This window comes from Thrips palmi, unplaced genomic scaffold, assembly GCF_012932325.1.
Source record: "Thrips palmi isolate BJ-2018 unplaced genomic scaffold, TpBJ-2018v1 HiC_scaffold_17, whole genome shotgun sequence".
Taxonomy (NCBI): Eukaryota; Metazoa; Arthropoda; class Insecta; order Thysanoptera; family Thripidae; genus Thrips; species Thrips palmi.
This window is the reverse complement of record NW_023144626.1, coordinates 3,660,723-3,685,644: the sequence shown is the minus strand read 5'-3', so window position 1 is coordinate 3,685,644 and position 24,922 is coordinate 3,660,723. Positions and strand designations below refer to the sequence as shown.

The window sequence follows — 24,922 nt, the reverse complement described above, 5'->3', positions numbered from 1 at the left end:
CGGCAATCGAATTTCGAGTGCGAGTTACTTTATGCGAATTGCGTGTAGCTGTCGCCATTTCCGTGCAAACCTCGGGAACGTGCATACAGAGCCGTCGGGGCGACAAACTGGTCCCCTGGGATGGCCTGCCGGGTCGCTGCCGGGCCAGGATGACGCCCAGCCTCTGTCCAATGACGCCCTTTGATTTTGCCATTAATCTTGCCGCCCATGCGAGTGTCTGTGAGTGTGTGTGTGTATGTGTGTGTGTGTCTCAACACTCCATCAAACGGCCGTTTCCCGGGACGTCGTGCTACTTGCCACACGGCAGCGTAAAACCTTGTTTTATCGCTGTCAAAGCAGAGCGGCAGAAAAACGGGGGGAAAACGTCATCGAGAAGGGGAGCGGTAGATTAGAGGTTCATGAGCGAAATTATGATCGAACCGCGCTTGTCGCGATAAACGGCGTCGCAGAACACGCGGGGTTTTGTAAAACGGCCGTCGTGGGTTCGAATCCTCGTCAAAGTAGACAGTTTATTTATTATTTTTTCCGCTGCCGTGTGTTGGCACTTCTGAAAGGGCTTGAAGGTGCGAAGGACCCGCTCAGTGGGCGGGGAGGAGGAAGGACCGCTGATTCATCAGACGGAGTGAGACGGACAGCGCGCCGGGTGGAGCTCGGAGCCTCTCCGAGCCACTGGGCCACGATTTATAGAGCCCGGCCACATTTGTTTTCCCCGACCTGGACAACAACCGGCGCGTTTTATGAAGCGAGCAGGGCGGCCGGCCCGGGGCGTGCCAGTGGCGTGCCGGGTGGCTGGCCCCGGCCATGCCGCGGCCGCACGTCGTCTCGCCCGCAATCTCGCTATCTCGCGCCAGAAAAGGATCGCCATCAGAACGAAAACGGCGCCGAATAGCGATGCATTAATTGGCGTGAGAGATGCCCGCGTTGATCGATAGAGCGCGCTGCGGGTCTGTGAGGCCGTGGAGCCGAGTAGGCTCGACTGGCACCACGCGTCGCCGTGTCGTCGTCGTCCTGCCTCGCAAGTTTGCGTGAACCGCCGCCAGGAGCGCTGGCCGAGCTGCTCGCCGAGCCTGGCAGGCAGGCTTCAGTCAGAGTAAGGGGGCGGGGTGAGTTGCGCAGTGAAGAACGGCGCGCCCGGCCTGCCTGCCTGCCTGCCCGCCTTCCCCCTCCACGAGTCTCCCTCCCCGCGCCTCGCAGCCCCGCGGCCCGCGCCTCCCCCCTTCCCCGGGGCCGGCCCTCCCCGCCGCCTCGCCGCGCCGAGGCTCGCCGGGCTACCCCCACCCCTCCGTCGGCTGCGGCAGCCGGTCGGTGATTGACAGTTGGTAGACAACTGCGGCGTGCGCAGGGTCGGTCCTGGATCGTCCCGGACGGTCGTCGGTTCGTTCGCGCTACGCCATCTTCACCTCGCAGGGCAACGATCGCCAGGGATCGGCTAGGACCCGTACCAAAACCCTGTGTCGCGTCGCGAGCGTCGCGAGCGCCGCGTTCTGGCAACGCCCGGGCGTTGCGGCAGTCTGACGGCAGTCTGACAGTGCCACAAAGTGCCGTCGCGACCTCCACTGGAATACACCGCAACGGAAGCAACCTCCGCCCCGACCAAATATTTAGTGCTGTGACTAGTGTAGTAGTTGTGTGATGGTGATGACAGTGCAGTGATTTCAAGAGCGTTGTCACCGAGAAGTGATTTCAAGTGCAACATAGTGCGTCTGTCGGCCGGGAATCTGTGTGCAATCGACAACGAAATAGTGCAAAAATCAAAGTGAATCAGTGATTACGCGCCATGTCAGGCCTACTCAGTGAGGTGTCAGTGCAGCGCAAGTGATAGTGCATCGCCTGGCTTCGCCCCACGCGGGCACAGCCACTCCCTTCCTCGACACAGTGCTCCTCACCCGAGGGCACAGGATTCCTCCAGAAGCGGCCTTCGGGCTTAAGCCTTTGAAAATCTCTTGCGGCGCGGTGTCCCAGCACGCGGAGTTTTCCGCGGCTGGATCTAAAAATCACATGGCACAGCCCAGGGTGAGTGTCCGAGCCGGCAGACCGGCGTTCGGGCTCGCGGGTTGTCACTGTGGATAGGCAACCCCGCCACCACCCCAGCTGTGCGGACGGACGGACGCTGACAACGACATGACAATCCTGACGACACGAAAAAATAAATATTTTGAGCGGGCAGATCGCCGGGTGGGAAGGTTAGGTCAAGTCTGCCGATGGCGGCAGTGGGAATTTGTCTAGATTTTCATTCCGGGGGTTGGACAGCAGTGAGGGGTGGGACGAGGCTGGTGTGAGGAGACAGTGGAGTCCAAGTGAATTATAGCCTTATGTGGGACATCTTTGGGTCGGGGAAAATCAGTTTGAGATTCTTAGCGCTTTCGTCCCGTTGGATTCCGGCGAAGAGGAGAGGAGCACAGCACACGCAGCGCAGCGGGAACAATCAAGGGGTACATGTATAGTCGTCGAAAAGGCCTCCGTGGCCGGGCAATGCCATGCCGGGCAGCAGGCCGGGCAGGTAGAGGCGATTCGTGCCGAGCCGAGCCGAGTCCAGCCGAGGCAGTGGGCCGGTGCCGAGCCGAGCCGTGCCGTACCTTTCCATCCAGGTATTGTCCCTCGTCCCCCAGCCTCGGGGCGGGCTGGCTGGCTGCAGGCTGGCTGGCTGCAGGCTGGCGTTGCCGGCCGCCAGGGGAGGCAGGCAGCAGGGGATGCGCTGCCTGGCTGCGGCCGGGGAATCTGGCCGACCTAACATTCCGCGTCACGCCGAAAACGAAAAACGAAAAATGGAAATGAGAATGAGAGCATCGCGCAGCCTACCGGCGCGCTGGTGGCGACGGCCGCGACGCCTTCGCTTCGCGCTGCTTCGCCTCGCCGGCCGGCACGCCTTGTTTTGGCGTTGTCGCATCAATGAGAGAAATGAAGGGCTGGAGGCCGCCGCCATCAACATGCCTCACGCGGGGGCGGACGGCACGGGCACAACGATACCCCGCGCGCCAGGGACCCCCAAGCCTTAGGCACGGCGCGCGCGGGCCAGCGCGGGGTATCGACGAGTACCCTCGGCAAATAAGAAGGGTCCACGGGCAACACTCGACGGGGCAAACACACGTCAGGCTCACAGTGCAGGCACTCGAGGCGCTGTTTTAAAAGCCATGAGGAGGCACTTTCGGCGTGATCAGCTGACCGCCGCAGGGGGTCGCCGTCGTCCTCTATGAAAGCTATCACTTTTTAGTATTCGAACGGCGCGCCCCGTGTGTCGCGGCCTAATAGGCATGCATATGTATTTGAGCCACTAAGCGAACCGCGGGCCGAGCGACACATCGGGAATACAGTGGGGCCGCAGGGCCGCAGGGCCGCGGGGTGTGACGACAATTTTAACAACGAGACGGCCGAACCGGAATAATGCAGCAGGCGCTGTCGTCCGCCGCGACGCCGTCCAGCGCCGCGACGACGTCCTCGAGGAGCCCGCCGACGCCGCCACCGCCGTCACCGCCACCGCCGTCACCACCACCGCCACCGCACTGTGAACGGATTTTAGCAAGACAATAGTGAAGTGCGTTCCCGGCACCCGTGCCGAAGTGGCCGAAGTGGCGCGGAATGCGTGGTGCGCGTGTGCGGCGGACGCGCGGGAAGACTTGAAAACGTGTGCAGACTTTTCTCACGGCGTGTGCGTGTGTGTGTGCGTCGGCCGCGCGGTCCGTGCGCAAATTAGTCGTGCAAAGTGGCAAAAGGCGAAACCAAGACCGGCATTTCCCAAAATCCCGGCGCGCGGCGCGATGCGGCGTCGCGTGCAAGTGCGGTGTCGCGTTTTGGTATTTCTCGAGTGAAAAAGTGAGGGTAAAAAAGGGCCGTTGTGGTCGCACGTGATGCCCCTACACTATACATTTGCGTAAATACCAGTTTGATGCGCCGGCACGGCCGACACCCGACACCGGCACGCACGCAACACGCACGCACGCACGCCGGCCGGCCGAGGCTCGGGCTGCCGCTTTGCGGCGCGCAGAGGGACCGAATTTCGGCCGCGTTGAATATTGTAATTGATGCATCAGATTACGCGCGCGCACCAGGGGAAGCCCTTTTTATTGTGCATTTGAGAAAAATTTAAAACTCGACATTTTGCCGTGTTTTTGTTTATTAAGAAATCGGTTCGACCGGCGTCTTCGGCGCGGCGGGCCTAAAGGCGGGCCGAGCCGGCCGCCCTCGGCACTCTGCACCCGGCACGCGAGGTTACAGTGTAGAAGTAGGGCGCGCTGATCGCGCCGTGCGATCTGGGGTCGGCCGAGTCGGCCGCGGGGCTGGAAAAGGAAAAATGTGAAGGGCTGTGGCCGAGTTTGACGAGTTTCCCGAATTTGGAGCGCCGCACGTCTTCGTACGCGCAGAGTGACAATCGCCCGAGCTTTGAAAAGCCGTGCGCGCGGCACTGTCAACAATTTCAAGCGCGTTAATTTGCTCATTGTACGGTTATTTTGGTTCCTGCCGAGCTGTAAATTGTGCGCGAAGCGGCCGTGCTCAATTGTGTATCCGAACGTTTACCGCGCACGCTTGTTACTCTGGCTTACGAGATGGAAGGCTCCCAACTCACGGCGCTTCGCGAGCTTCGCGGCCAAAGCGATTCGGCCTAATTTACAAACGGGATCAAATTCCGCGCGCGTTGGAGCGGACCGACGGACGTCCCTCGGGAGATGCAGTTTATCGGTCTAATTGTCGGACATCATCAAATTTGTAGAGGCCCGCTCCGCCGCGCTCCGCCGCTTCTTCGAGGACTTCCCGCAAGTCATGCGGCCGATCGGGCCGTCTCGTCTTGGCCGTCGATCCCAGTGTCTGGTGTGTCTGGCTCGCCTACCGACCGATTCCTCACAATTGTTTGGTCGTCGCTCTGTCTCTCTCGCACCCCTACGGGTCGCCGCAGGTGCGCGACGGCGACAGAGTGACGAGGCTTCGGAATCAGCCGGCGGCGTGCACCAGACTCGTCGTCGCCGTCCTCGCGGGGCACGCCGACGACGAGGCCGCTGGAGGGCAGGGCGGCAGGGCGCGAGGCTAATCGAAATGCTCGCTGTTTTGTGAAACGGCCGCCAAGTGTTTTACTTTCCGCTCCACTGCGAAACGCGGCGCGGCGCCCCTGCGGCCCCTTCCGTGTCTTTAGTGTCTTTACCGCCGCGGCGCGGATTCGTTACAAATTCAGGTCGGCGAGGGGAACGCCGCCGAGAAGGTGCACTATTCGCTTGCGCGCCCCACAACGCGCCCCCGGCGGGGCCTCACCGAGGCCCTCGTGCGTGCCTGGGGTGGCCCCGGCGGCGTTCGGCCCGCGCATTCTAACCGCGCACCTCGGCGTTCTGGATTCGGGGGAATGTTCGTGGCGCGGGGCACAGTGGGGCGGAAGGCCTGTTTTACACTGCACTGGATTCCCTGGGAGCGCGGTTACGTTCAGATTGGACTCGAATCGAACTCGAGGAGGTAGCAATAGCTTCCTCGTTCGACCGGCGATCCATTGGTGCCATCATGCCCCTGATTTGAGGGTCGTTTGGGGACCGCTGCGCTCGGCGAGAGTCTCAAGACGGCGGCTCGCTGTGTGGCGCTGGATTGGCTCTGGGTGTCCGTCGCCAGGCCGACGACTCGGTGCGACGCGAAGTGGCCTCAAATTCCCGCGTCGCTCCGATTCCGTGTTGCTGTTGGCCGGGCGCCGCGCGTTGGCGGCGATACGCGCCGATTGTGCGCTGTGTCGCTGTCTCTCTCGCACTCGCAGGGCGTCCCGCGTGCCCCGCGTGGGTGCGAGGGAGACAGAGTGCCGTGCGGAATGGCCGGGCGGTGCGAGAAACTCGCGTGAAATGGCGACACTTTGGACCGTCTTTCTCTCTCGCTCGCGGGTTTTGCATTTACGACGGCGAGCAGTAAATTGTCGCGCCTCCAATCTTATTGTGGCGCGGCTTCTGTCCGCGGCCTGCGGACTGGCTGCGAACCGCGGAGTCGCGACTTGTTGTTTTGCTCGTCGGCCGTCGCGTCTCCGCGTCTTGTCGACGGCGATGCCGCGGAGACCTGAATGCACTCCCCGTTAATAGTAATGGCGCAAGTGCCGGTCGATCGGAGAGACCTGGCTGCGCGCTGCGCGTCTCCGTGCCGCCACTGCGAAAAACGACTCAGCCACGCAAAAGCGGGCCGGGAGGCTGAGGGCGTCACGTTGTTGTCGCGACTGGCCTTTTTTTCGGCAACCTGTCCGAGGCGCCGGCCTCGCCGGTGACGTGTTCGCGCTTGAGGTCAAAGGTTCGACGTCGAGGACGTGTCGAGGACGGCGTCGGCCTCCTCGTCGTCCGCGCGCGACGCCTCCGTGCGCCGACTGCAGCGCGGAGGACACCCGATATCGTTGGCAGCCTCACCGAGCCAGTTGACCATCTGGGTTTAACTAAACTTAGCGCGGAACGGGAACGCCAACGGGGCGGTGGGGCCCTACCCGGCGACGCGATGCTCCGGCCCTGCCGTGCCACGCCGTGCCGTGCCGCGCCACGCCGTGCTCCGGCCATGCCCGCCAACCGCACCGCGAAACTCAACACCCTCCGGATCGGGTGTCGACCGGCCGACGCGGAAAAGACGGGGTCTTCGTCGTCCTCCGGGCCCCGGGGCGCGGGGCTGGCGGGCCTGGGGAGGCGCAGCCGCTGCCTCCGACAGCAACAAGCGACATCTTGTGCTCGTGTGAGATACGCAGCGGGGGCCGCCGGGGAGGCGGGAAGGGGGGAAGCCCGGCTTTAATTGGGATTTTATCGTCGCGAGCGTTTTGTTGTTGTTTTTGTTGCGAGTGTCACGTTTCGCGCGACGGATTGGATATTTTCCAGTCAAGTCTCCGAGCGGCCGGCGGTGCCGGCCGTGCTGGCCGTGCTGGCGATGAGACGCGCTAAGCAGCAAAAACCGAAACCGGCGGCGGCGTGTTGACATGTTTATACAAATGGCAAATAAATGCACTTATACGTATGTAGTAGTCGGCGGGCGCGGTGCGCGCAGTGCGCGGTCAGTCTGAACTAGATAGACGCCGTCTCTGTTGCTCGCGCCGCTCGCGGCGTTGCTTCCCTCTCGCTCCCTCTGCATTATTCATGGTTGCATCGGCTTATAAGGTGCACTGTTTCATACACGCACCCAAACAAGCCGGAGACATGCTGTTCCTGCTGGTGAGCCCTGCGATGCTGTCCTACACCGGTCGGCTTGAAAATGGCGATGCGGCAGCGGCCTGTGTGTGTCTGTGTGTGTGGGGGGGTCCCGTCGGTGACGCCTTATTGAATTTCTAAAGTATATGATTTTAAGATGGCGGTTGAGGCGGTTTCTCCTGTTTGATTCCCCGCTACTGTACAGTGGAGGCGTCACACCGGCCTGAGGCCCAAAGCCACAGCAGCAGGCCCCATTGAACGCAGCCTGCGATGAGCGGAATCTTGAAACGTGCACCGGCGAGGGTGGAAAGTAGGCCAGGGTCTGCGCGGAGACGTGTAGAGCTCTAGGCTTGAGTCGTCTAAAGTCTGAATTCACTTTTCGTGGCCATTTCTCCACTCGCTGCCGGTCCGTTTGTGTGGAAAGCACCGGCCGCGTTGTCCGGCACCGCCAGGCGCCTGCCTGCCGGCAGTGCGTTCGCACCCAGTTATGGATTTAAGGCATCTCACACGCTCGTGGAATAAATTAGGGCCGAATGGGCGTAAAAATCACGAGACACGGCACGTTCGCCGGACGTGCTCGTGCACCGTGGTCCTCCCCTCCCCCTCCACGCCGTGCTCCACGCCGTGCACGCCGTGCGTGGTCCGTGGGTCACAGCCCGCATTTTAATGTGTGGTAGCAGCGCCGCCCGGCCCGGCCCGCCGTGGTACCTTTTTGCCCTTGAATTTGGCACTTGTTTTATTTATGCCGGTCTTTGTGGCGAGCGGGAGCGTGTAGTTGTGTGGTGATGGGCCAGCCGGCCGGGCCGACGCGGCCAGAACAAGTAGCCTCGGGCGCGTGCATTGTCGTGGACGGGTCCACTGACGGGTCCACTGACGGGTGCCGTCCCGGGTTCGAGTCCCGCCGTGGGCTGCCGCCTTTTCCCGCCATTCATTGCCGCGTGATTGCGGCGCACGCGCTGCCACACTGGCCGAGTGGACCGGCCCACAGTGTGCCGCCAGGCAAAAGGGCCGCAGTGTTTTCGTCCTGTCGCTGGCGGCACTCTGTCGCTCCGTCTCTCTCGCACGCCCGCGGCACGCCGGCACGGCCCGCGAGTGCGAGAGAGACGGAGCGCTGTGCGCCCGGCCGCGTATCGGCTGTGAGTGACTGACGGCTGACCGACTCTCCGCGGCGGGACGCGGTACGGCGGGACGCTGGGGGCACGGCGAGGCCGGCCGAATCCTGGCGGCTCGTATAATACCTGTCAGCCCGGCGTGTCGTGTGTCGGCGTGGCGCGCGGCGTGTGTCGGTGTACGGAGACTGCCTTGTCGGGCCTCAATAATGCACCGCCTCCTTGATGTGGCCGATGGAATTGCCAAGTCTAAAGAGGCACAAAGAGGCCAGGCGTTGGCCGTTTTGTCGCCCGCTCACTTTTTAAGCGGCATTTATTTTAGATGAGCCGATCGCGCGGGCAGGACGCGGGCTAAATATTTGAGCGCGGTTCGCGCCCTAGCCCCGATGGCGGTGGGGGTGGTGCGGGATGTTTTTTCCGGGTTGCCGACGCCGCGGCCGGCCGGCAGGGGGCGCTGGCGGCGCTGGCGGCGCCAGATGGATGTCCTTGGGATTGACGCGGTGCTCGCGGTGCTCGCTGTGCCGGCAGTGCCGCGGGGGGCTCGTATCGCGCTTACGAGATCGCCAACGGCGCCGTGCACGCCGTGCTGTTCAGGTGCGGCGGCGGGGCGGCGCGGCCTGGAGTATGTGATGGCCGGGGGAGGGGAGGGGAGGGGCTTTCGCAAGTGTCCCCGCCGACATTACCATATCAAGCTAGCCGGGCCGCGGCGATGCCATCTCGACCGCCGCGCCGCGCCATGCAAAGCACCGGCCAGGACGAGGACCAGGACGACGACGACGACGTGCTGAAACCGAAAGCGCTGGCCGCCACGCACCTCAGGCCCCTCGCGTGCAGGACGACGACGACGGCCTGCCGAAACCGAGAGGTCCACGACGGCGTGCTGACGGGCAGGCCGTCGCCCCGGCCGTCGGGGATCGACGGCAACGAGACGAAGCTCGCGGCGTCTCAAGCCAAACCGCTTAATATTTATGTATGCCCCTGCGCGCGCCGCCACGCCGCGGCCCGATTTATGTGGGAACTAGTTGGCGCTGATTTAATGACCAGATTGCAAGTGTAAACATTGGCACTGATAAATATGGCGGGCTGACGGCGCCGCGCCGCCACTGGGGAAATATATGGATCGGCTGTCGCGGCTGTCGCGGCTGTCGCGCGCTCTCCAGCAGCCGATTGATATAGCGGCGGAGCCGTGCGGAGCCTCGGCCGGGTCGTTGCCTCGCTTATTTCCCATCGATAAAGGTGTCGGCGGCGGCCTTGACGGCGGCCTTGGCCTCGCCTCGGCCTTGGCCGCCGCGTCCTTGGCGGCTACGCCACTGGCAGCGGTGGGCGTGGTGGACGCTCTAGCGGCCGGGCGGGGCCCGGAGTAGAGTTAGAGTTAAAGAGAGAGGAGAGAGAGGGAGAGAGAGGGAGAGAGAGAGAGAGGGAGAGAGAGAGAGAGAGAGAGAGAGAGAGAGAGAGAGAGAGAGAGAGAGAGAGAGAGAGAGAGAGAGAGAGCGACGACACCCAGAACGAGGCTGCTGGAGCCCTACGCCACCGGCGGCCGCCATGTTGTGTGCATGGGCAGGGCGGCAGGGCGACGGGGCGGCCATGGCGGCGCGTTTGAATGAACAGGTGCACAATGCAGCTGGCGGGCTGCGCGGGCTGCGCATGCGCGCTGCACCCCGCCGCGGGGCACGACGGCGCGGCACTGCAACTGCTGCAACTGCACCCAGAAGGGGGCCCTGGCCGCCCCGGCGCGCCATTAGGGTATCGGTGGTGCTTGCTCCTTGTTGCTGCCTTGCAGGACTTGCACGCTGCCGGCACGCCGGGGCACTATGGCCCGAGCCGGCATTAATTTAATTAGGGAATTAAATTTACATGTATGCGCAGCGTCGGCGCGCGCTTTTATCATATTTTAAGTTTATCTCTGGGCTCTGCTGCGCTGAATTTAATGTTTACATTAGCTTCGATCGGTCGGATTGGGTTTCGGGTTCGGGGGGTTTTTGACTGTGGACGTCGGTATTAGCATTCTGGTGGTTCAGGGTCGGGCCGCGTGACTGGTCTCGGGGTTTCAGGGTTTCAGCGCCGGGCAGGATGGACTACTGACGGGCGGGACCTTGACCTTCGACACCTCGGCGCGTCTTAGCCTCAGCGTGACGTCACGTCTTGACAGGACATCGACAGGTGTGTCATGAGGCTGACGGGGTGGCAGTGATGACCCGCGAGCTGAGACGAGCGACTGTGTGTGTGCGTGTGCGCGTTGTGTATGTGTGTGTGTGTGGATGAGCGGGGCTGATGGAGATCGACCGTGTGAGTGTGTGGGAGGGGGCTGAGTGAGTGCTTGAGCGCGGGTGCGAGTGCGAGTGAGTGTGATACAGAGGGACGAGGCTTGATCCACTGGTGTTGGTTCGCAGTACGATGAGGGCCTCCACGGATACATGGACGCCGGGGGGTCCCTGTACGACAGCCATCGGGCGCTGCAGGGCATGCCCCACGCGCACCACTCGCCGCACGTGGGCAACCACGCCCCCGCCATGCACCCCTACAACCACGTGTCGGCGCCCCAGAACCACGTCATGGCGGGCGGAGTACCCGACGTCCACAAGCGGGACAAGGACTCCATCTACGGGTGAGTACCTCCTTATACTTTGTAGTGTAGTTGCCTGTGAGTGCTTTCTATATGCGCGGATTGTATCTCCTCGTTGCTTTCCGCGAGGAATGCTTATCGCTTAATCTGCGGACCGCCCTCCGTGGTTCCCGCCAGATTCCCCCCAGATGAGCTGTTCGAGTGGACGCGATTCACGCTGCGGCCCTTAAACAAGAATCGAACGCACGAAGCGCGATGCGCTGCTACACTCGAGTGTCTGACGAACACGGTCGGAACGCGACCGCGCCCTCCGGGTCCTCCATTTGTCTCCGCGCTGGAATTTGATAACGCTGGCTCCGGAAATTGGAGTTATGCTGGTCGGGCCTGTCGCGGTCCGGCTCCCCATTTTCCTTGATCGTCCCTTTTGGCCGCGGCCCAAACGAGCGAGAATTAAATGTGGAATTCTTTATGCACGGAAGTCGAGGCGGCGGTGTGGCCCCGGCCGGCCTGGCACACTGGCAATGCCGCGTGGCGGCCGCGCTCCTGCCATGCTCCTGCTGATGGCGGCGCGGCACACGAACAACGCATTGCCCGAAATAGCCTTGTTGGCGGCGCGACACGGCGCGACACGGCGCGGCACGGTGGGGCACGGCGACTCCATTGATTAGCGCCCCCAGGCCGCGGTGCCGCGGTGCCGCCAGCCACCGCGCCCTTTAAAGCGGAGCGCGCGTTACGCGGCCCGGGGGGTACTACACTATTTTGCGGCGCATCGATCCGAGATTTGAACTTGGCGCCGCCGTGGCCGCGGCGCTCGCCGGGCGTGGCGTGAGGGTGCGAGAGAGACAGAGCGGCGAAGGCACACTGTTGGGAGGCGGCCTGCGGTTCTGGCCACGAAGGGCGCCGACGTCGTGCTGGAGGTGGCGTGCTGCTGTTATCATACCGGCCGGCCGCCGCGGGCGGGGCGGGGCGGGGCGTGAGGCCCCACGCCGGGGAATGGCCCCGGGTTTTACGGTGCAGGGCGCTCCGCCGAGGATCGCCGCGGCCACTAGAAGCGCCTGGAGTGCGTCTCGCGTGTGCAGTGCGCTGCCAGTGTGCCAGTGTGCACTCTGGGGCGCTAGGCGCGAGCGTGGCGATGTTCTCAGGTCGGTGGGGCGGAGGGAAGAAGCGGCGCCGAATATTGCTGTCGTAAAAGTGGCGCTTCCCTCCGACGCCTTCACCCCGCCACGCCCCGCCACGCCCCGCCACGCCCCGCCACGCCCCGCCACGACAGGCCCGCGCCTCTCTGCGGTTGCGTTCTGATTCCCGCTTTGACCCCATGCGGCCATGCGGGCAGCCGGCCTTGCGCGAGGTTAGGGAGGTTAGAGAGCCCCCGGCTAGCTGGAGTGGTGGCCGGGCTCTCCAAAGGTCAGTCTGTCTCTCTCTCTCTCGCACTCACGGAGCACCCCGTGTGGGCGCGAGAGAGGCAGACGGAGCCTGCTGGCGCGTCACTCTGGGAACGAATCAATCTCTTGATTGCGTTTTGGTCCCGTCGTGTTTATCGCGGCCGACGCTGACACCCTCCCCGTCTCCCTCCCCCGCCTCGCGTCCTCGTCCTCATAAACGTGGAACGACCATTATCTGCGGAAAAATGTCGGCGCGCGTACATTTCGGACCGAGGAAGAGGAAGGGGCGACTGGCCCGCGGGAAAATCAATCTCGATAGTACTTTACGGGTCCGGAGCTCCGGAGGAGACCGTCTCCCCCGCCGCCGTCCTCGCCGTCGAGTCGCGCTGCTGCTACTGCACTGCTGCTGCGCGTGTGTGAGAGAGTGTGCCTCTCTTGTGGGGGAGTTTCGCCATTTGTGACGTCAGAACCAGTTTGTGTCGCCGCCGCTGTGTGTGTGTGCGTAAGTGCACTGCTGGTGGGAAAATGGGTCCGGCGGAAGATTTTGGCGGGGAAGTGGCGGCGGCTGGCCGATACGGCGTCGGGAGGTTCGGGTCCGTTCGGGTCCGTCCCGCGGCGGCCGAGCGCGCCTCGTGGTGGCGGTGGCAGGGCCTGGCAGGGGTGTAGGGGGCACCGCCGCCGGGGATGATTGACAGGCGTTTCCGGCCGTTAAGGGCCCGGCCCACCGCGGACTTATTTTTTTCAGTGTGGGCGAAGGGGGAAGGGGAGTTGATGGTGGACAGGGGTTATCTGTGGCTGCATGGATTCGATAGTGTCGGGATGTTTGTGCGCGTCCGATGATTTTGGCGCGGACTGTCCACAGTGTGGGCGTCGCCGCGACGAGGAGGAAGATGAGGAGGAGGTCGCCGATGACGATGAGGAGGCCGTTGTGTCACTTTCCATTTTGGCCGGGTCTTCTTTCGGCCGCGGCGTCTGCACCCGTTAGGCGGGGCCGGCGTCATCAATCTCGAGCCCCCCCCTCCCCCTCCCTTCCCCCTCCCCGCCACCCTTAATGTCAGCGCCTGGATTTATAAGGGTCGCTGGCCCACTGCGAGGCACGGCCCACGGCCGCCGCCGCGCCAGTCAGCTGACTGTCACTACTTGTAGAACCGCGAGGCCCCGCGCCGCTCTAGAACTGGAGCACCTTGGCCAGGAGGAGTGGAGGGGGTCTGCTGGCGCTGCCGGCGGGTGGCCGCGGAGTACCTCCTCGCGCTCGGTGTGCTTGGTGTGCTTCGGAACACATCGCGTTTTATGATTACGGGATGATGCCGCTGTAAATGTTGGTTGCCGTGAAGGCGGGTTGTATACACGCGTTCGCCGTGTCGCTGCCGGCGGCCGGAGTGTCCGGGGCGGGCGCGGCGGCAGCTTGAGGGCGCGCTGATTGCAGTCGCTCTGTCTCTCTCGCACCCCCGCGAAGCACCGCGAAGCACCGCGAGTGCGAGAGAGAGAGAGAGGGGAGGGGCGAGGAGCCCCGCGAGGGTGGCGCTGCGGCCGGCATTGAATGGTCATTGTCCCCGAGGAGGCCGTTTGCTGTTTGTTGTCTTCTTTCCTCCGCGTCTTCTGCTGGGCTCGTTATTTGCGCCGTTTCCCGCTACGTACTCCCCCTGCCTGCCGCCCTTTGACAACGCCCCTGCCGTCTCTCTCGCACACAGAGGCGGCCCTGCTTGTTGACGCCGGTGTGTGTTGTCGTGCAGCAATTGGTCGTGGAATTGGGAATATCGAGCGGCTTCGTTAATGAGCCGCTTTGGCGCGCTTTGGCGTTCCCCAGGAGACACTTTAGTGCTTTCCTGCCCTCTTGTTGTTGTTGTTTTCAGTGGAGGTCAGTGTGCTCGCGCGGCAACACGGAATAAATTGTAATAAATCGGTGACAGTCTTGGCGCGGCCGGCCGCGGTGGCTCGATGGCTTACGCCCCGCGGAGTCTGATGCGGACTCGGCTAATGAAATAGCGGCCGCGCGAAAGTGAAATCGCATTCCGAACACGCCCTCGCAGTGTGCCGTTCTGTTATAAGTGGCCGTGGATTTAGTTTTGGGTAGTTTTACGCGGAGGACAACAACAAGAGGAAAATTATAGAGCCGCCGTCGTCGTGGAGGTTGGGGGGGGGCAAGGCTCATGGCAATCCGTGGCTGTCACTAGGTTGTCACGGGCCCATGGCGGCGAGGCGTGGCGTGGCGTGGCGTGGCGCTCCTCGTGCACTTACCCTTGTTCGCTTTTAAATTACCCTCCTTCAACAGCTTCCAAAATTGTGCACCCTAATTATCCAAGTGGTGCGGCGCGGCCCCTCGGTGCCTGGCTGCCTGGCTGCCCGGCCCCCGTGCGTCGCGTGTCAGCACGCTTTCGCCCCCCTCTCCGAGGCACGCAGGTCGACGACGACGTATTCAAAGCGCTGTTTAGTTTCCTTGCGCGATGGGATTGAATCATTATTGCGCGGTGGTGACCGCGGTCTTCAAGAGCGTCCATTTTTCATCTTTTCGTTGCATTATTGACGACGACATCGTTGGCCTGATGGACGGGGCGGCGCGGCCCTGGCTGCCCTGGCGGCCGATGTCCCGGTGCGCGCCCTGCGTGTGCACGCCGTCGTGCACCGGACCGATTCCGAGCGGGAGGTGTGTCTCTCTCGCACTCTGGGGGCGGCCCGTGCGCGTGCGAGAGAGACAGCCTCACCTTGGCATCAGCCCGCGGGCTTGCCGGGGGCGCACGCACGCACACACGCCCCGCACGCGAGCCGCCGCGCCCATGTTGTGCCGTGCGCGCCGCGCCGTCCTGGGATTTAAATTGTTGAGCGCTCCTCTAAATGTTTGATCCCGGTGTGTAACTGCCAAACTGCGGGCCCCGGGGGAGCGGGGCGGCCGGGGGCGGCCCAGTCAGGCCCAGTGCACCCGGAACGACGGCGAGTGCGTGTCGCCGGCCGCACCAAGACCCCCCTGCTGCTGCCTGGCGGCCTGGCGGCCTGCTCCCCGCGGGGTGGCTGATAAGCGCGTCCTGGCTGCCCCGGGTAAATACTTAATGCGCTGGAAATGCACCCGCGCGTCCGCGTTCTGCGGTCGCGGGTTCGCTTCCCGCCGGGGCCTTGCGGTTTTCGGTTTCTTTTTTCGGGTGCGTGTGTGACGGGCGCACGCTGACAGCTGACTGGGCCGGCGGTGCTGGTGGCGGTTTTCGGGCCGCGTTGGCGTCGACGTGCTGTAGGCCCAGCTGCCGCGGTGCGCGAGCAGGGCGGGGTGGCTCCCGGCCACCCCCTGCCCCTCGTAAAGCAGCCCGCTCTCTTGCCTTGATAGCGCGTAAAAGTTGGCGACAGTCACATCGACTTTAGGGCCGAATAAGCATCCTTTCATGTTTTGTTGTTCTAGTCTTGATGGTTTGTTAAGCAGTTGCAGTTATCTCGCGTCAAGATAAGGCGCCGTTTAGTGGCCAGTGGCTGAGCAGCGTCTGTGCGGCCCCGCCCCGCCCCGCCCCGCCTTGATGAACCATTCCAGATTATGTGCGAGTTTACTGTGTGCGCGCGCCACCCCCGCCGCGGGCCGCGCGGGCCGCCTGCTCCTTGGCGAGGAGGTGGCCGCGCCGGATTTTCCGTTTGGAGTGAGCTTGATTTTGATGGCTCCTGAAATTTGTAGTTGCGTCGTTCGGTCGTCTCGGCGGCCGGAATGGAATCGCTCCGGTCGTAAGAGCCCCTCGCGTTTTGGCCGTTTGGGCTTTTATCGAGACGGGGATCGAGAGGGTGGCCTGCACGGCCTGCACCGCGGTGCCGGGGACGCGACGCGCCACGACGCGCTGCTGCAGACAGCCCCGCCGCACCTGGGCAGCGCGGGTCTGGGCCGGCCCGGCCAGGGCACCGTTTACCTAGAAATGTTATCCTGTTTGGACACCGTCGTATGTGCGTCAGATTGTCCGCGTGTTTGCTTGGCTTCCGATCATCAATGGAAGGTCAACACGACCGACACACGCGACGCGGAAAACTTGGTCCGATTTGACGGTTGATGGCCTTCCGAACAACAACAACAACGTGCATGATGATGTTGTTGCTGGACGCGGCGTCGTGTGAATTTTGAATGATGACTGACCCGTTTGGTGTGTTTTTTCTGTTGCAGCCACCCCCTCTTCCCCCTGCTGGCCCTTATCTTCGAAAAGTGCGAGCTGGCGACCTGTACACCAAGAGAGCCCGGAGTCACGGGCGGCGACGTCTGCTCGTCAGAATCCTTCAATGAAGATATTGCAATTTTCTCAAAACAGGTGAGTCGAGTTCAAGTTAAAACGGGGTTTGGAAGTCGCCGTTTGGTTTGACGGCGGGGAGTGAGGCGGAGGAACGCGGGAAGAGGGGGGGGGGTCTAGGGGTGGCTGGCTGGTATGTGTTTACCTCACACTGCAGGAGGGGAGGTGGAATGTTGGGGAGTCTGAAGCACCCTCGAGGCAGCTGTGCGTGTGTGTGAGAGGGACGGCGCGACCGACGCTCAGCGGGAGTGCATGTGTGTGTGTGAGAGAGTGTCTGTGTGCAAACCCGGGCCCTTATCTGCGTGTAATTGTTGCTCATGGCAATTGGATTAAGCGCACGGTGGCCTCGGCGGATCGAACCTGTTGGTGCAGCCCCATGGCCGCGGCGGTGCAGCGCACCAGCAGCGTACACGGCATTTGTTTTCTTTTCACGATTGAGTCGTCTTGATCGCTGCGCCAAGCTGCGCCAAGCTGCCCGCTCTTCTGCATCATTGCCTTTTTTACGACGAGCGTAACGATGGCGATCCCACGACGATCCGCTCCGTGCTCGTCGTCATCCTGGAGGGTCGTCGTCGGCGTGCTGCGGTCGCGCCTCGCCGTCGGCGCCGCGCTCACGCTGTGCCTGGCTGTGCCTGGCTGTGCCTGGCTGTGCTTGGAGGCGTTTACGCTCACAATGCGGACGCCGCGGGCGGCGCGCTCTCTGTACAGTGTGGCGGGGCGGCGAGGCGACGCGGCGTGGCGGCCGTACCGCCCGGTGCTCTCGGTGCGCCGGGCTGCGTGCTGCGCTGGACCGATGCTCATTTATTTGACGCCGAGCCGGGCCGGCCGGGCCGCGGGGGGTGGGGTGGGGGGTGGGGCCGACGGCGGGATTAAAAAGGCAGCCGCGGAGGCCTTCGTCGTCGGGGCCCCGATTTCCCCCGCCGGGAAAAGCGACTCTGGAAAATGTTTCGGCGGTTCCTGGCGGCGCGGGCAGAGCGCGGCGCGGACCCGGCAGATAGGATTTTCCATTCATCGCGGGACCGGCGGCGGGCCGACGGCGCGGCTTTTGTAAACGGATGTGAAAAAGAGGAGGAGAATTATTTAAAAAGATTGGAGCCAAAGCGGGCAGGTAGACGCTGCTGCTGCAGCTTGGCGGCAGTGAGCGGGCAAGCAAACAGCGCGTCATTGAATGCGTACGAAGACGAACTCAACTGGAAAAAAAGTGAACCGGTCTTTTCACAAACATCGGCAGGGGGGATGGGAGGGGAGCAGGGAGCGCGCTCCGCACGGACGACAGTCGGGCTGGAAGGCTGCGAGGGAATGCGCGGGCGACGCTCTGCTTTGGAGGGCCCCCCTGCCCCGCGCCCCTCGGCCCCGCCAGCCAGGCCCCGCCGGGCCCCGCCGCGGGGTATATTTTGCCGCTCATCAGGGGAGCCGCTGTGTCTGCTGAGTCTGCCGGAGCGGGGCCCAAATCTGCAAAAAAGGAGTCGAGTTGGCCGCGAAGGGCGACCGGGCCAGCGCGGCCAGCACGCCCAGCACGCCGGCGAAGGACTTCTTGCGGTGTGCCGGGCCGGTCCTCCGGTCCTTGGGCGTGCGTTCCTCGGAGCGGCCAACGTGGAAACGGAGATCGTTTCTGCCGAATTCGGCCGCCGGTTCCACCAGACCAGGGCCAGGGCGTTCCCTGGCGGCCGCCACGCGGACTGGTGGCCGCGGACGAGACGGAGGAGGAGGAGGAAGGAGTCCTCCTGGTGCCGCGCTCAGAAGCAGCAGCGATTTCCCGAGAAAAATGGCGCCCAAGTGCGTTAACCTCGGCGGGCCGTCTCTGCGGTCGGGTCGAATTGGAGTCGCGGGGCGCGGAGGGGGCCGCGGTTTGGAAAGGGGGGGGGGGGACGCCCCGGCCGTGCACGACTCATGGCGACCAGCCCGCCGCCGCGCCGCCATGCCATGGCACAGCTATTCGTCATTATGTCCGCCGTGAGCGAGTCCTTGTCCTTCTCTAGAGACGCTGCCTTTGCATCACAATGGCGGCCACGACGGGGCTCTCCCACGCGCCGCGGCGGGGCTGTGTCCGGGGCGGTCCGGGGCGGTCCGGGGCGCGAATCGCGACGGCCACCTGCCGGACGCGGAGGACGGCGTGGACGGGCGTTCGGTTAGTGTTTTTGCCGGCTGCGACATGCCCGCCGTGCCGCCGTGCCGCGTCCAGTTAGGTGGCCGCCCCGCCCCGCCCCGCCCCGCCCCGCCTTGCACTCGGCCGTGTCCATCTTTTGGTTTTCTCTCGTTGCGTTGCACAACCACCGATTCGAAAACACGATAAAGGCTTGCGCGTCGTAAAATCGGTCGTTAGAGCGAGAGAGAGAGAGAGAGAGCGAGAGAGAGAGAGAGAGAGAGAGAGAGAGAGAGAGAGAGAGAGAGAGAGAGAGAGAGAGAGAGAGAGAGAGAGAGAAGGGAGCGAACGCAGCGAACGCTACACGGGACGAGTCCCGGGGTCCCGAGAGCAGTTTGAATGCGGTAATTTTATGACTCGGTAAATATGTTTGGGGGCTTCGCGGGGCTTCGCGGGGCCGCGCGCGGGGTGGCTGCGGCGTCTTGGCACGTCGCTTGGAGTGAGTTTGAACCGCGTCCGCGTCGTATGTGTCCTTGCCAGTTTGTAGTGTCTGGCCCGGCTTGCCCGAGGCTCGCCGCGCCGGTGGTGGTGCTTCTGCGCAAATCTTGCCAACGCCTCGCAAATTTATGGCTTTATAACACCGGTCTAATTTATCAGGGCGGATGCGGATGCTGCCCTCGGCGACGCCCCTCTCTCCCCACGCGCGCGCGCACACACACACACACACACACACACACAATGCGAGCCGCGTCTTCGCGAACCACCTGCCGTCTCAGCGCCGCCGCCCATGGCGCCCATGGCGCCCGGCGACGCTGGTCAGCTAGTCGTCGCGACGCCTCGGGGCAGCCAGGCTGCAGTCTGCAAGGCGTTGGCCGGAACGCCCATGGCAGTGTGTGTGCGTGCTACCTGTACCCGGCAGGGCCCGCCGGGCCGTCCTTCCTCGCCAGCCTACCTAGATAAGATAGTTGTGTGTGCCGCGGCCCTATCGTGCTGCCTGCGTGACTGCCGGCATGGCTGCCTGCCCTGGCTGGCTGCGCGGCTGCGCCCATGGCCCCAGCGCGCCCAGCGCCCCAGCGTGGCCATGCGGCCAGGGCGCGGCGCGGCGCGGCACGGCGCACAGCTACCAAAACATTCTTGGGCTGCTTCCGGCCGGCGTGCGTCCTTGCCCTGCCTGCGGGCCCTGCTGGCCCTGCGGGCTGATTCCGACCACGCCCTGTCTCTCTCGCACTCGTGCGTCGTCCCGCGGGCCCGTGGGGTCACGAGAGGGACGGAGAAGCACTGTTGAGGCTGAAGGGGGCGACGGCGGTGCGACGGCGACGTCCGTTCCACCGAGATATCCTGCGCACACGGGGGCAGACGGGCGGAGACGGTGGACAGGCAGAGACGGACAGCCGGACGGTCGGGCGGACGGACGGGCACACTGGCAAGCGAGCGAAGGCCGGCGCGGCGGTCGGATGGCTGGATCGGGGTGACTGAGATGCATTCGGAATGAGACGGAGAGCCACTGGGCCAGATCGGGGATCGAGGCGGCCGCCCCGCGCCGCCCCGCGCCGCCCCGCCGGCTGGACCTTACCTCGTATCGCGTGAGCGAGTGCGTGCAGCGAGGGGCCGGGCAGCCTGGCAGTGCCTGGCAGTGCCTGGCAGCCGCAGGCCGAGGTTTGAGACCCCCGCTGGTATCTTAGCTGGCGGCAGAGCGGCAGAGCGGGCTGAGAGGCCCTTTCCCTTGGATACCCTGGATCCCTGTTACCTTGGCGTGTAGGGCCGCCCCGTCTGTGTGGCCTCACGGCCTCACGGACCGTGAGCCTCCAAAGCCCTTCACCGTTGGATCGGAAATCGTGTCTGCCGCTGCGTTGAGCCGCGTAGTACCCGGTGCAGCGGCGGCCGCGAGCAGTGGCCACCAGCCAGCGCGGCGCGGCGTGGCGGGGCGTGGCGGCCTGCTCGTTGTGGCGTTATGCTAGCGTTCTCGGAAAACGCGGCCGGCTTCGTAGAATGCGGGACGCGATCCCAGGCAAGCGGGGCAAGCCGGCCAGTCCAGGGAAGGCAAGGGGTACGGGGCGGCCGGGACGGGGCAGTACATGAGCAGGCGAGGCAGGCAGGCCGAGCGGCATGCCAGGAAAGGGAAAAATAAAGGATCGGGTCTGCTCGCTGCGCTGCGCACGAAGCGCGCCCGGCAGCACGGCGTACTCGTTGGGCTCGACCAGGCTCGGCCACTCACTGTTTTTCGCCTCGCCTCGGCTCGGCCCTTTCGCCCTTTCTTGCCTGCAGTCCGTGCGCGCAGCGGCAGCAGCGTCTTTCATTTTTATACACAGTTTATATGGTTTATTGCAGCGGCCCGTTGCATTGTCGCAGCGCGCGGTACAGTAGCCGCTCCGTCTCTCTCGCACCCCCGCGGCCCGGCCCGTGAGTGCGGGAGAGAGGCCCGTCCCCTCGCTTTGGGTAATTGCGAAGCTTCATTTCACTGTCCGGGCGGCGTGGCGGCGTAACTGCCACGCGTCTGCTCGACATGCCGCGCTTCTGAGTCCGCAAGGCTCCGCCGCCCATCTTTGCCTGTTCGGACCGTTCGGACGCGTCGCCGTGCCGCCGGTGCGTTTGATGTGTCGTCGGCGGCCTGCCTTGGAAGCCGCGGACGCGCCGCTCGCAGGTCTCGCGGCCAACGCCCCACCCGGACTTCCGGGCTGCGGCCAGCACGACGCCGCCGCCATTGCGAATCTGTTTTTTCCTACACGATTTTGTTTGTGTGTTCCCCGGTGATCAGCGCTTACTCCTGCACTGTAAGTGGCGGAGATTTGCGGCCACCAGATACGGGCGCAAGTTACGGCGCGCCGGCTGTTCGGCCGGGGATATTGTATTGATTTGGGCATGTTTATGGAACCACCATGCCGCGGCTTGGCGAGGCGTCTAGCGGGCACGCGCGACCAGCAGCGCTACATGGAACGGACATGAGTGCGTCTGTTCGAACGGGCGCCACGGGTACAGCGGCAAGCAGGGCTCGAGGCATACGGGCCCTGCGAGCCTTCTCCATGGCATTCATTGTACGTCTGTCGGGCTCAATCAGCACGTCAGTGTGTCTCTGTGTGAGTGAGTGCGCGCATGCGCTGTGCACTGTGTATATACTATCGTAGAACTTGACGCAGACAGGCCGGCCGCGCTCTGCCCGTCTCGCTTCCCTACGCTGTAGGCGCTGACGGCTCTGACGGAGGTCCCCGCGCACACGGCGCGCACGCACTGCACGCAATGGATGCGGCGATGCTCGGCGTGCGCGGGGCGCATCACGCACACACGCTCACACACACACACACACGGGCGTGCGCACACGCTCTGAGTGCGCACGGTCACGCTCGTGCTGATTATACGCACGTCAATGCTGCCAGTGTACTTCCAGCGGCCCGGCCGGCCTCTGCCGCTCAAGGACTTATTGCCGGGTCTCGGTGCAAACATGACGGCCCGATGAATATGCAAAGGGTACTACGTCGGCCACCAAGGCCACCACCACCGCGCACTGCAGCCTGGTGCTGGCGGTGGTTGGATCCCATGATGGGATCCCTACGGATTGGCTCGGGGCGCTGCGTTTTCCAATGTAGCCGCAGGCACCGCGGGGCACTACTATCCGGGGCACCGGGGCCACCGGGCGATGCACCTTGCCGTAGTCCAGGCCGTCCAGGTATCGGCGGTACACTGCCAGGAACTGGAGGGTCGACGAACTCCCCCAGCACACTGTACGTAAAGCCGCACGGGCCTTCTGCGCACACTGTGTCACTTTCTGTGAGAATAAGATTTTTCGAGCTTGCTCGGGAGTGCTTTTAATTTTTTCCAGATTTTTTTTTGGGCTGGATGGCGTAGCCTCACACACACGCACGCACACTCACACACACACAGCTGCTTTGCCGGGCTGCCTGGGCTGGGTTGGGCCCGCCGCGCCGCGCCGCCGACCGGTTGGATAGGAGGAAGAAAGGCTTAGAGGAATCCAGAGTCCCTGGCAGTCCCTGGCAGTCGGGACAGCGTGTCCCTGCGTCCCTGCGGTGTCTGGCTGGTGTGGAAAAATAAAATAAACTAATGGTGTGCGTGCGTGGCGTAGCGACTCTCGATGAAGTTTCGCGTCGCCGCAGGCTCTGTCTCTCTCGCACTCGCGGGCCGGCCGCTTGGGCTGCTAGGGGTGCGAGAGAGACGGAGTGACAATTAAGACCGTTATTGATGGCGGCCGGTGCGTTTGTCTGGCAAGGGCCGTCGTTTTAACGGTGGAGTGACGGTGCGATATTCGCGCGTTTCGCCGCCACCCTTCGCGGCTTCGCTGCCCCGCGGCCCAAGTTCCGCGGGGGCGAAAATAGCCTTGCCTTCATCTCGCTCCGTCTCTGTCGCGCGGAGGTGCGAGAGAGACAGAGCGACGCGCCGCTGGCTGCAGCGCGGCGATGCGGGCGCGACGATATCGGCGCGAAAGTTGTTCAAGGCTAATTTCACCGCGGTCCGATTCCGAACAGTGCCGCACTCTGTCACCCTTGGTCGCCCTCCGAGGGAGAGAGAGAGAGAGAGAGAGAGAGAGAGAGAGAGAGAGAGAGAGAGAGAGAGAGAGAGAGAGAGAGAGAGAGAGAGAGCACGCTGTGCCGTCTGGCGACACCGCCCATTGCAGGCACGCGAAATGCTTGACGAGGACGTGGATGTGCGCGGGGCGTCGCGGGGCGTCGCGGGCGTCGCGGGGCGGGGCGGAGGGAAATACATTGTAGGAGACGCACGAATGAGTGAAACAGGGGCGGGGGGTATTTATAGCTGTTGGTGAGCCCCCTCTCTCCCTCTCTCTCGCTCCTAGGGTGGCGCGTTTGACACGCTGCGTGTCTGCCAGCATGGCGGATGGCGTTGCCGCTCCGGCCCCCTCCCCTCCCCCTCCCCCTCCGTCGAGGCGCTGGCTGCCCTGGCTGCGCTGGCTGCACATATGGCCGGCCGCGTCGCCGCGTCGTGTTATGACGTGAATTCGGGGAGCACCGCGTCGCCCAGATACTATTCGACGGCGAGTGTCCACCACCACACTGCAGCGGCCACCCTGCAAGGCTCATGCCAAGGGCCTCTCTCTGTCTCTCGCGCACCTACCGGTTGTCCCGTGGAGGTGCGAGAGAGACAGCTGGATGCACTACGTGATGCACTGCGTGATGCACTCGCCGGTAATGCGGCGGGCATGGAGAGTGTCGGCGGGCGGCCATGAGGGACGCGGCGAGGAGCGAGAGCGACAGAAATAACCAGAGCCTGCCTCAAAGTTAGCAGCTTATAACCTCTGAAAAACGGCCCCGTCGAGGAGTTCGGGGCGGGGCACGGCGTGGTGTGGCGGGGCGGGGCGGGGCGGGGCGGGCGGGGCGGGGCGGGGCGGCCCCAGTGGGGAGGGCGGTCGCCTCCATGGCCGTGCTGCAACACATGTGCCGCCCTTCCTGTCACGAGGCAGAGATGAGAACGAGACCTCCCTCCCTCCCTCCCCCCCCCCCCCGCAAAGGTTAATGTCACGAAAGCGACGCCCGTCTCAACTGGACCACACTGCGAGCCGCGGCGAGCTGACGAAACGCCCGTCGCGTCTCCTATGCTTTTGTACGCTGCCGAGCAAGGCTGAGGCGCTGAAAGGTGGCGGGGCCCAGGCGAGGCCCCCGCCGCGAGGCCGGCGGGCACCGCGCCGACGGCGTGGACCCACCCCGTCCCGGTCGTGTTTTGATTAGATGCATCTTCCCGAACAAAGGGACAGTTAGGCGTGTTTATTGCTTAGTTCCTTGACCGGAAGATTGGATTACCGCGACGCGTTGAGCTGTCAACCTGAAATTCGTCGGCGTGTCCACCACCACCACCACCACCATCGCCAAGCCGCGGGCTAGTCCCTTTTCGAGTCCCAAACCTGTTGGCTATCTTTGTGCGCTATCTCGGACCAGCGATCATGCAAGCGGCACACTCGGTGCCCGGCGTGCCCGGCAAGGCAGCAAGTTGGAGCGCGGCCTGCCCTGCCCGCGCCGCATGCAGCCTGCCAGCCCTGCCAGCCCCGCCAGCCCTGCCAGCGGGGGACGAAAACAAGAAGCGTTTGTTGCTCTTTTATCGGCCGAGTCGTCGTGTAAAGGGAAATGGTGTTTGGGATTTGGAATTGCGTACGGCAGCGGGACTTTTGCGACAGTCCTCCCGTTTCGAAACCATTTGGCGTGGCGCGGCGTGGCCTCGTGGGGGGGGGGGGGGGGCTCTTCTTCGGGGAGGCGGCGGTGTGGCCTCGGTGCCTCGACGTCGTCGACCTAGAGTACGCGTTTCCTGGCGCAGATAGGGAGGGGAGGGGGTCCTTTTCTTTTCCGTGGCCAGCGAGTCTTCCTTGTCTTTCCGGGTGACTTGTCTTTCCTGGAAGTTTACAATTTGCGACAGTTTGCGCGCGGGGCGGGGCGGGGCGGGGCCGTGGGCGCCGCTCGCCATTAGGTGGGTAATTTG

General features: G+C 63.9%; 1 protein-coding gene across 3 annotated transcripts in view; it reads left to right on the top strand.

Annotated features, from left to right (window-relative positions):
- The first annotated feature begins 1,302 nt into the window (after positions 1 to 1,302).
- The window catches only part of LOC117643744 (homeobox protein homothorax), a 135,841-nt gene continuing 112,221 nt past the window's right edge, over positions 1,303 to 24,922 (top strand). For all 3 annotated transcript variants that reach the window (XM_034382813.1, XM_034382814.1, XM_034382812.1), the window contains exons 1-3: positions 1,303 to 2,013; positions 10,609 to 10,823; positions 16,287 to 16,428. In XM_034382813.1, the coding sequence (XP_034238704.1) occupies positions 1,999 to 2,013; positions 10,609 to 10,823; positions 16,287 to 16,428 (372 nt within the window). In that variant the 5' untranslated portion in view covers positions 1,303 to 1,998. The remainder of the gene's footprint in view (positions 2,014 to 10,608; positions 10,824 to 16,286; positions 16,429 to 24,922) is intronic.